The sequence below is a fragment of the Scomber scombrus genome, chromosome 8, assembly GCF_963691925.1.
Source record: "Scomber scombrus chromosome 8, fScoSco1.1, whole genome shotgun sequence".
NCBI classification, from domain to species: Eukaryota; Metazoa; Chordata; class Actinopteri; order Scombriformes; family Scombridae; genus Scomber; species Scomber scombrus.
This window is the reverse complement of record NC_084977.1, coordinates 6,619,744-6,630,752: the sequence shown is the minus strand read 5'-3', so window position 1 is coordinate 6,630,752 and position 11,009 is coordinate 6,619,744. Positions and strand designations below refer to the sequence as shown.

At 40.2% G+C, this 11,009-nt stretch overlaps 2 protein-coding genes across 2 annotated transcripts; both read left to right on the top strand.

Moving 5' to 3' along the window:
* Positions 1-640: 640 nt before the first annotated feature.
* zgc:103559 (Allantoinase, mitochondrial) lies at positions 641-5,684 on the top strand. Its single transcript, XM_062423785.1, has 11 exons — positions 641-888; positions 1,045-1,196; positions 1,591-1,705; positions 1,795-1,941; positions 2,051-2,096; positions 2,675-2,768; positions 2,863-3,049; positions 3,134-3,272; positions 5,054-5,226; positions 5,374-5,406; positions 5,505-5,684. The coding sequence occupies exons 1-11, from the start codon at positions 742-744 to the stop codon at positions 5,652-5,654; spliced, it is 1,383 nt and encodes a 460-aa protein (XP_062279769.1). The 5' UTR covers positions 641-741; the 3' UTR covers positions 5,655-5,684.
* Positions 5,685-6,556: 872 nt separating this feature from the next.
* agxta (alanine--glyoxylate and serine--pyruvate aminotransferase a) lies at positions 6,557-10,475 on the top strand. The gene is made up of 11 exons (XM_062424115.1): positions 6,557-6,896; positions 7,782-7,974; positions 8,626-8,690; positions 8,783-8,883; positions 8,971-9,041; positions 9,187-9,271; positions 9,354-9,452; positions 9,573-9,642; positions 9,833-9,928; positions 10,073-10,201; positions 10,288-10,475. Exons 1-11 carry the CDS (start codon positions 6,738-6,740, stop codon positions 10,393-10,395), a joined length of 1,176 nt encoding a protein of 391 aa, XP_062280099.1. The 5' UTR covers positions 6,557-6,737; the 3' UTR covers positions 10,396-10,475.
* The last annotated feature ends 534 nt before the right edge of the window (positions 10,476-11,009 follow it).

Below are 11,009 nucleotides of genomic sequence, written 5' to 3'. Positions count from 1 at the left end.
AACACACAATCTCAACAACAAAAGACTTGTGAGGAGTGTCTTGCAGCTGCAGTGCTGTGTGAGCAAACAGCTTTTGTGCCACCCTGTGGGAGAATGAAAGCATATTATCTCGCTCCATTTCTCTTTTCCACTGTCTTCATTAACTTTCCCTTTCTATGCAAACTTTGAGAATATCTCGCTGCTGTTAGTATTAGTATACATTCTAACAAAGTTTGTAGTATGTAGTCGATTCACATTGGAAAATATTAGAACATCAGATCTCAAAGTGTGCTATCTAAACTAATTTGTTTTTGGACTGCTGTTAAGAAGCTTCTAACAGCTAAGAAACTAAAAACCAACTTTTGAATCTCCATTTCTATGCAGCGTTTGAGTCCAAATTAGTTCTACCACTGCCAAAATGTTACCACCTCCTCTGCTGCCAATTTCTAAAACCTTTCCCCATGCTAACTTCACCAGTCTAACACATTATCCGCAATTCTCCATAATTGCTCACATCTCATTTATATCTCATGAATGTTGTGGTTCTTACTTGTGAAATCACCCCAAACCTCAGTGCACAGTTCAATCTGAAATGCACGATGGGAGAACAGAAAAGAAAAGTCAACAAATCCTTTGAACTGTGCAGTAGGGGGTGGTGCCACAGTCCCAGAGCACTGAACTAGCAAGACCTGTTGCTATCTGAAATGTAGAAGCATAGTCGGGAGAATCCGCATTACTAATTAACTCTCAATAAAGACAGGCATGGAGCTTGGATCAACAGTCGGTGCTGTGAGGAGCACGAGGGTGCTGGTCGGCAATGAGGTCCGTCCTGCAGTGGTCGTAATAAAGGATGGGAAAATCCATCAGATACTATCGGACAGGGACTTTTCTGCAGATGTTGCCTGTGAGGTAAGCTGACTCTCATTGATCTAGCTTTTAGCATGCTCCCCCTGGTGGAATGAACATGATATATAGAGACACAATGAAAGATACCTGTCTGTTGGGGCACTGATTTAACACTCCTGTGTGATTATCCTGGGTGATGTAACTCACTTGTGATGGCAGGTGTTGGACGTGGGTGACAATGTGGTGATGCCAGGCATTGTAGATTGCCACGTTCATGTGAATGAACCAGGCCGCACCACCTGGGAGGGTTTCTGGACCGCCACCAGGGCCGCTGCAGCTGGAGGGGTGACAACGATTGTGGACATGCCGCTGTAAGTTGAACACTTCCCAATCAGTACCGACCATCTGACCACACAGGGTCACTGGTGGAAGGTGAAGATCACAGGGTAAACAGATTGTGAAATGACACAGTTTTGAAGTTCTCCTCAGGCAAACATCAAATTAGGGCTAGTTCAAGTTACCAGGCATTATGATAATAATAAAATATATGCTGTGGATCTGTCTACTTGATTATGACACACTCTAGCCTATGTTTTTTTGTACTTAAATGCTGATAAAAGTGTATTTGCACATTATATATTTAGAGTATTAGTATAGTAATAAAAGACCGTAATCAAACTACTGTTTTAATCAAGTTAATGTTTGTTTGCAGCATTTAGCGCTTATGTTTTAGCACAACTTTATTTATTTGTGAATACTGAACAGAAATAGCATCCCTCCAACTACCACGCTGGGTAACTTTAGCGACAAGCTGCAGGTGGCGTCTGGGAAGTGTTTTGTGGACACAGCCTTCTGGGGAGGTGTGATTCCTGGCAACCAGGTACAGTAGAACAGCTTGGACTCAACTCTCAGCCAGATTGTTCTGAATTACAGCCACAGCAAATACAAACAACAAATGTCCCCTTGCAGCTAGAACTTCGGCCCATGATCCAGGCCGGAGTGGCTGGCTTCAAGTGTTTCCTCATCCACAGTGGGGTGGACGAGTTCCCCCATGTGACTGACTTTGATCTGCACACCGCCATGAAGCAGCTACAAGGCACAGGAAGCGTCCTGCTGGTAACTCACAAACTGAAGCATCTTCCACAACATACACACACGGATTAGAAAACCCACATGCTCTAGTAAGATAATGGGACTGAAATACCTTTTCCATTGTCTCCCTCAGTTTCATGCAGAGATGGATGTTCTGCCGACAACAGAAGAGACTGGCGGTAACAATCATTTTAATCCATGCAATAGATGATTTGTTTGTGGCAACATCCTACATTTACTGTATTCATCATCATGTTTCATGTCTGACTCGATACCTCAATACCAATGCTATGATGACATTTTGACTACTGTGATTTGATTATTTTAAATATCTCAAAATGAAGAAGACAGACTTATTTTCGACTGTTGTAAGTTTTCAGTTCACCCAAATATCAAAAACACTTTTCTCACTTCTCCTTATATTTTAAGAAATCGTTGGCAATAAAAGCAGATTGTCTTAATTTGTGGCTGAAGTAATAAAAACTAAACCCTTAAAAGAAAATAAGATTCTAAGTTGCAAAAAAACCACCACAAATTCATCAAAATCATCTCAACTTAATTGTATATGTAGTTGATAGAGAAGTTGCTATATCTAGTTGCTATAGAAAAACCAGGTTCACAACACAATATATTATTGATATTCTGTTGATATTCTGCCCTACACTGGTTTGTAAAAACTCCATGATATTGTGAAGCAGACAGTTTTCGGTAATGACTACTTATGCTCCAAACCCATGCTTTCCACTTCCCACATTAGACCCCTGCCAGTACTCCACCTTTCTGCAGTCCAGGCCAGATGTCATGGAGATAGAGGCAATTCGCACCGTCACACAACTCTGCATGCAATACCAGTGAGAACCTCACTTGTTAACAGATAACCAGTATATATATCACAGTTGGTATTTCTGGATAGGAATGATTGTGTTTATGCTCTCTCTGCTCCAGGGTGCGCTGCCATATTGTTCACTTATCCTCTGCAAAGCCACTGAAACTGATCGATGAAGCTCGGCAAGCCGGAGCCCCTTTAACAGTGGAGACCACCCATCACTACCTCAGCCTGTGTGCAGAGAACATACCTGCAGGGGCCACGCAGTTCAAGTGCTGCCCCCCCATCAGAGGATCTATGAACCGGGTAAACAGAACAGGATGCAAAGTAGATACAAATCCAACCATTTTCAGTTTGAGTGTAAATAAAACACTGATTCTGCCCTAACAGGAGCAGCTGTGGTCTGCATTGAAAGCTGGGCAGATTGACATGGTGGTGTCTGATCACTCCCCCTGCACCCCTGATCTGAAGAAATTGGATAGTGGAGACTTCACTCAGGCTTGGGGAGGAATTTCTTCTTTGCAATTTGGTAACTACAGACAAGTAGTACATGCTGAATATCAGTAGTATCAGTGGTAGTATCAATGCCAAAATCAGTCAGAGCACTGTATGTTCAGCTTCCTACGGAGAGGTCCCAATGTAATAATTACAATCATAAATGCATTCACACTAGCCTCAAAGTTGCAATTTTGAGTAGACAAAAGATACTTTCCGATGCTACTGCAGAATACCTCTCATTTCAAGAATTGCATACATGTCAACAAAATTGCATCATTTTAGCATCTTTGAGCTCATTGTTTTGGTTTCACAGCCTGCAGCTTCATTGTTTCCTTTACTGCCACCACTCTCATTGACCTCATTCACAGCTGCAGCAGGCAGCTATTTCCAGTGGAAAAGCTCTAATAAACCTAGAGTTCACTGCTCAGCACCAAACAGCATACAAAGTTGGTGAACATAGTGAAGAATAGAATAGAGTTCAGTATTTAGCAGCTAAAGGAGCACGATATTTTCCTCAGTTGGTAGAGACCAAATCCGAGTTAAAAGCAGAGTGAATATATGACTAATACTTGTGAGGTGTTCCAAATGAATGCTAATGTTGCTCCATGTCTGCTGCATGTGTAAATAGTCATTTGCCACAGTAAGAATATCAATGTTGCATTCACAGCTTGGTCCACTGTTCTCAAATAGCCAAAGAACTAAATTAACACTCATACAATGAGTTCAGCCTACACAGTTTTAAAATGCAGTAGAGAAAAAAAGTGATTCAAACTACTTAGACTTGAATTTATACAGCCAGCACTGCATGTAATGTCATGACATGTAGTGTGAACACAGACCTAAAAAATGCTCATCCACCCACTATAATTCTGACTATTGTCAGTTCTTGTTCATTAGCTTATCTAAATCAAATGCTGCTATTATTCATTCATTATTTGCAGTTATTAGTCATGCTCTGACACCTCTGTTAATAAGCTGCCTCGGGAGGAATAATTAGCAATTGTTACAGTTGCAAATGTAAAAATGTAAAAACTGTAATCTTTGTTCTGTATCTTTCATGAATTTTTACATTTTAGTTTACATAACCTTGCAGAGTAATGGATTGTTTTTTAAAAAAGAGTCAGAGGTCATTGACTCATCAGTGTTCCATGTTCACTGGATCAGTAATCAGCTCAGTGAGTGAGTCTCTTCAGCGAGGAGTGATTTGAGGCACATCAGTATATTGATGATATCAGGTGAATTATATAATATGCCAGCATCATTATAAAAATCACCAAGGCTGCTTACAGGCTTCTCATTATTCACTGTCTGTGGAGCAGCTCCAGGATATGTCTCTATGTGACAGATCTATTCAGCTGAGGAGACACTGGCTTGAATCCACTAAATAAAACAGGCCTGTGCAGCATTATAAGGATAATATATGCTCTTTTTTTAAAGGGTGGATTAGTTGTTACCTCCTTCCCTCTTCCCCCCTCTTGACACAGTCATCAGCCACACAGGGCAAAGTTCACAGGGAGGTAAACAAGAGCTGAGTGCCAGTTTATAGGACGGCATAATCATTTACTGTTCAGAGGCAGTGAGAGTGGTCAAAGTCTGACACCAGGAAGACTGTCAAGAGTGATACACAATGTTTACTACCTCTCCACATAGGGTTATATAACTTCTCAATGTGATTGAAATCATTGATGAAAGGAGGAGAGCAAGTAGGGGAATTCTGCAGCACAGAGTTTGACATAACCCTAGACTGTCAGCCCTACTGTCTCTCACTGCAGTCGATATTATATCTCAGACCGGCCTGTCTATCACTTTCAGGTTTACCACTGTTCTGGAGTTCAGCCAGTAAGAGAGGCTTCCAGCTGCATGATGTGGTGAGGCTCCTCAGCCGAAAAACATCCCAACTGTGTAGTCTTGACAACCTGAAAGGCATCCTCGCCCCGGGCTTTGATGCTGACTTGGTCATATGGGACCCAGAGAGAGAATTTGAGGTTGGTATACAGTAAAGAGTGCACACCATTATTAAACATAAAGGTTTGAAAAGCTACAATATGTACTGTGTATTGTGTTATTGAATGAATCTGCTGCATCGACCAATCGGACGGCTTATATCCTTTATCTTCTGTCATACTTCTCAGATTAAAGAAGCAAACATACATCATAAAAACAAGGTAAGAAAAGCTCATTTTAGATACGTTTCATCACCAAAATGGTCAGATGTAAAGATTTTTATATTACTGACTTCATGATTGTGTGTGTGTGTGTGTAGCTCACCCCTTACCTCGGCGTCACACTGCAAGGAGTGGTGTGTGCCACCATCCTCAGGGGACGGCTGGTGTACAGAGAGGGCTCCCTCTGCCCCGAGCCTCTGGGGAAACACCTCCTCATCCCCCAGAGGAGAAACCAAGCCCAGCTGTGAAGAATAAAAACACGCTGAAATAAAAACTCACCACATCTGTGTCATTGTTTTTGACTGATTCTGGTAATAAAAGCACACCATGTTGTTTTCCCCTCAATAATCTCACTCCGACTGCGTGCTTTTCATTATATTTTATTACCGAAAACTTTTCACATCGCAATTCATTTGTAATAGAACTGCAAACACTGAACAGGCAGTTAAGAGCTCATAACAGTGTCAGAAAATGGACTTAAAAGCCAATTATGAAACAAAAAGAGCCTTTTTCCAGTTGAAGATAGCTACTGAAACTGCTCAACTTATAACTGCAAAGAATATGACACCAAGATGACTTGTGTGCGCATGATGATCTGAGTCTTTTCAGGCTAAATTTATACTATGCCTAATCAGCGTGGATCCACACAAGAGGCCAAAACAGTAAAGGAAAGATCCTTTTCACAATCAAGTTTTCAGATCTCCATCTCAAAGTAAAGCTCTTCAGCCTGTGGAATATATTTCTCATGAGTTCTGATAGTGGATGCAGGATCTTGTGGATAACATTTAAAAAATATCCAGTTCTACAGTATATCTTTTGAGGAAGCCACACCATTGATGACATTTGTCTCTTATATCTTTTTCTTTATCTTCACCATTCTCACCAAACATAAAGAATCTGCTAATATAACAATGTTTTGTGTGATTAAAGCAAAAGAGAGTGAATATTGGAAAGCAAAGACCTTCCAACACTGTATTTGAATGTGTGTTGTGGATTCAGCCTGTAACACTGTCACTTTATAAAGCATAGCAGTGTAACAGTTAACCCTGACACTCAGGTGAGTCAGTGGTCAATAATTAACATGATTGGGGACATGTTTAGAGAATTCCTTATCTTTAAAAGCGGAAAACTATCATGCTACCTGGGCTCACTGTGCACAGAAAGCAGCCAGTGTTGACAGAAGAACAAGGAGATAAAACCAGTATGTTGTGATAGGTTCCTGACCTGAGGACTCACTGGTCAGACAGAGGGGGTGTGCACAGCTGAAGCTTTACTTCATCCTCTTTCAAAGCTCTTTGTGATTTTACTGCATTCGTCACAGAGCTGGAAACATGTCGTCCCTCTCGGTACCTCCACCAAAACGCCTGCAGAAACCGCTGGCTGTTCCTTATCGTCACATGTTTGGACCGGGACCTTCAAACGTTCCTTCACGGATCTTGCTGGCCGGAGCCAATCCTGTTATTGGACACATGCACCCAGAGATGTTTGAGGTAACTTGGTGGCTTTAATACAGATGGTGTAGTTTGTGTCCAAGAACAGGGTGACATAAGTGGAAAACAATAATTATTTACACTTGGCATTGTAAAAAATAAAACATTTTTGCATCTCTCTGTGACAAAACGGAGTGGTTTTCAACATCTCCATGGTGCACAGAAAGAGATAAGAACTTCAATGTTACATTCTGCCCCACATCCTGTTAGCTGTAACTGAATAACATCTCTTTAAAACTGCAGCCAAGCCATGCATGCCATTTTAATTAATGTTCATTAAAAATGTACACATTTGATTATCTGATTTCAAGTTTTCTCATGATAAGACAAATTTAAAGGGTGGTCAAATTGATTGATCAATTAGTCCACTGGCTTAAATTAAATTAGTAACATTTTTAAATAAATTGCCATTTGAAAAGAAAATCACCTGTTATAGCACTGCAAATGTGAATAATTGCTGGGTTTTTCTTCTTCTATGATAGTAAACTGAGTATATTTGGGCTTTTGACTGTTGGTCAGACTAAACAAGATATCACATAACTCAACTTGGACTTTGAGATTGACGTTTTTCACTATTTTCTGACATTTAATAGACCAAATTAATCATTAATGAAAATGACCATCAGTTGGAGCCAGGGGCGATTCTAGGATCAGACCTTTAGGGGGCTCAACTCCTTATGAGAATTTGATATACAATGACCTGCAACTGTTAAAAAAATAAAATAAATAATAAAATTCATTTATTTTTAGGGGTGCTGGGATCAAATTTCGGGGTGCTTGAGCACCTCTAAAAAGGGTCTAAAATTGCCTCTGGATGGAGCTCTGATAGGTTTCATGTAGGCCCACACTCAGCCTGCTACTCACCAATAACAATGCTTGTTATAGATAATGAATGACATCAAGAGTGGGATCCAGTACATGTTCCAGACAAAGAACAGCATGACTTTAGCTGTGAGCGGCACCGGCCACACTGCAATGGAGTGTGCCATCTTCAACACAGTGGAGCCTGGGGAGAGTGTGCTGACCGCAGTGAACGGCATATGGGGAGAGCGAGCAGCAGATATGGCAGAGAGGATAGGTATCTGACAGGAAAAGGCTGGTGTTGTCCTGTATTTTTCTTACTGTCAACAAATCCCAGGAAAAGACCAAAACCAACACTGTGTTAGTCTGTCTCTCCAGACTTTCTGACTTCAATCACACTTTAAAAACAAGCCACATATATATATATATATATATATATATAGCCTCATTTTAAAAAGGTTCAATAATTTCCCAAAATAGCTGGGCATTGCAGTTTTTAGCCAACATTACTCTTAGAGGAAAAGATATTGCATTTGTAGGGGACTATTTTCAGCTGTGGATGTACACACATTTGGTTCTCCCACTGACTATTTACAGCAGCAAGATGACTTATGTGGGACTGAGCCAAAATAAACTATAGAGCCAAATACAGAGGAAAACATGTCATCCAGTGCATTAGCGTGTTTTTAATCGTTTTTGAACAAGAATGGAGCTCTGTAGCACCAAGGAATAAGATCAGAACTACATGACATAGATAATACATTGTATCAATGAAGTGTTGATTTTGATCTTTTCATGGGATTTATTGACGATAAAAAACACACAAAATATCTCCGGCCTCATCATTTAAAATCAGCAATACATAATAGAATAAACATCCCTCTGAAGCAATTCAATAACAAAAAAATCATCCCTGTCAATCCATCAGGTGCCAGAGTAAATACCGTTGTGGCGCCTCCTGGTGGCTTCCTCACTAATGAAGAAATTGAACAGGTGATGTTACCTGACACTCCAGTTACCGATTTACTCAAATCAAACTTCTGTCATAAATCCAGTCCATTTGATCAGCTGTTATTTCATCACAGGCCTTATCGAAATACAGGCCGGCGCTGTTCTTCCTCACACATGGAGAATCATCTACAGGAGTCCTACATCCTTTAGATGGCATCGGACAGCTGTGCCACAAGTAAGAAGCGACGCTCATATCTTTGTCATCATGCATCTGTAACAAACGACAGGCACATGATAGCTGTGTCATGATTTGTCCTGACAGGTATAACTGCTTATTTCTTGTTGACTCTGTGGCTTCAATTGGGGGAGCGCCTTTGTACATGGACCAGCAAGGTTTAGTATTAAATCCTTCCAAATATTTCCAGCTTTTCTTCTGCAAGCTGCAGCTTATGGACACATTAAACATGTCTGTACAGTGTTACATTATCTGCTGATGACACCATACTCAGATTTGTTTTGTGGATGCTTGTACTTGCAGAGATAGACATCCTGTATACAGGCTCTCAAAAGGTTCTGAATGCCCCACCGGGTACAGCCCCCATCTCCTTCAGTGAAAGAGCATGGTGAGAAATGTAACTAGAATACCTTTACGTTATACGTTGAAATATGTGTAACATTTGTATCTAAGTCTAAATTTGTCCACAGCAAGAAAATATTCAACCGAAGGACAAAACCTGTGTCATTTTTCTTGGATTTGAAATGGCTTGCAAACTACTGGGGATGTGATGACAAGCCATCAAGAGTGTAAGACCTTTTTTTGCCCTACATACAGGAACTGATTACATTTCAAACAGTGGTCTCATTTTTAGCCATACTTGCACTATTACTGTATATCACTCTGTCTTTTTCATTTCCTCTCTACAGATATCACCACACAGGCCCGATCTCTGCTTTTTACACCCTGAGGGAGAGCCTCGCTATCCTTGTGGGAGAGGTGGGACATGTTATGTAAAGAAGTATTTAGATTTCACAGAGCATTAGGTAGTGTAGTGACGATTATGTACCATTCCACTTCAGTGCCAACGGTCCTACATAACAGGACATATAGAATGTATAGTTTGTGCATATAGTATTTATAATATTTTGACTGTGTGCCTTTATATACATTTTGTTGTAAATTTAAGGGTCTGGAAAATTCATGGGAGAGACATGAAAAAGTGGCAGAGTATTTCCACGCCGGCCTTGAGAGCATGGGTCTCAAACTTTTTGTGAAAGACAAAGTGAGTTTTGAGTTTCAATATAACCATGTAATTATTATTATAACCTATAGTGGAATTACACATCCAAGTTGTTACAAACAATATGATAATGACACAATATTAAAGGAGAAAATGTACTAATTCTGAATTTAATGGTTGTTACAGACAGCAAGGCTGCCTACAGTTACGACTATTGTTGCTCCTCATGGATATGACTGGAAAGAGATCACAACCTACATCATGAAAACACATAATTTAGAGATTTCTGGAGGTCTTGGACCATCAGTTGGCTTGGTATGAGGAAAAATGAAAAAATATGGAGTACCTTTCTATTCCTGTAGACTCTGTGGTTTAAATCCCTGATGTCTTTGGTTTTTCAGGTGCTGCGTGTGGGACTGATGGGATTTAACAGCAGCAAGGCCAATGTTGACATGGTGCTGGAAGCCCTGAAGGATGCTCTAAAACACTGCCACAAGAGCAAAGTGTGACGTGTCACTGATGGATGCTGTGAAGATAATCCTGACTCAACGTTACTGTCATAATAAAGACACTGTGTGCAATAAATGAACCATTATTCTCATGCACTTCATTCATTACTTTGAACGGGAACAGTGGGCTTGACTTTAAAGTAGTGCAGTACCTTTTGCCAGCAGCAGATGGCAGTCTTTAAAAAAGGCCTTCTAATTCAGGTCTGGTCTATGTTCAACATAAATAAGCAGTAATAATTAATTTGACATGAGTATTTCACGCTTAATTGTATATTAGATGAACAACTGATGGCTGATGACACATTTCAATGGGTTTTCTGGTGGGCTTCTTTAATTAGTCCTTCAAACTAAAAACATATTCCTGGTGTTTTCTGTCCATATATTATGTCCAATAAGTTGAGCAATGACCAACTAAAATCATTTTATAAACCCAACTTTTTTTGTATCTTTGATCATAAAAAGAACTAACATCAAACTTCTTGTATGAATAAGAATAATACATGTGAAAACTGTCAGCTAACCGAGCAGCGAGGGAGATGTCTTCACTTTTTACACTCTGTGGGTGTACTATAGTGAGGGCCTTTACTGTGATATTATTTTTTACCTACATTTTA

Coding starts and splice junctions, on each gene's coding strand:
- zgc:103559 (XM_062423785.1), top strand. CDS start 742: ATGGAGCTTGGATCAACAGTCGGTGCTGTGAGGAGCACGAGGGTGCTG. Junction 1,197..1,590: donor ACGATTGTGGACATGCCGCT/GTAAGTTGAACA, acceptor AATACTGAACAG/AAATAGCATCCCTCCAACTA. Junction 2,097..2,674: donor GACAACAGAAGAGACTGGCG/GTAACAATCATT, acceptor TTCCCACATTAG/ACCCCTGCCAGTACTCCACC.
- agxta (XM_062424115.1), top strand. CDS start 6,738: ATGTCGTCCCTCTCGGTACCTCCACCAAAACGCCTGCAGAAACCGCTG. Junction 6,897..7,781: donor TGCACCCAGAGATGTTTGAG/GTAACTTGGTGG, acceptor TGCTTGTTATAG/ATAATGAATGACATCAAGAG. Junction 8,691..8,782: donor CTAATGAAGAAATTGAACAG/GTGATGTTACCT, acceptor ATTTCATCACAG/GCCTTATCGAAATACAGGCC.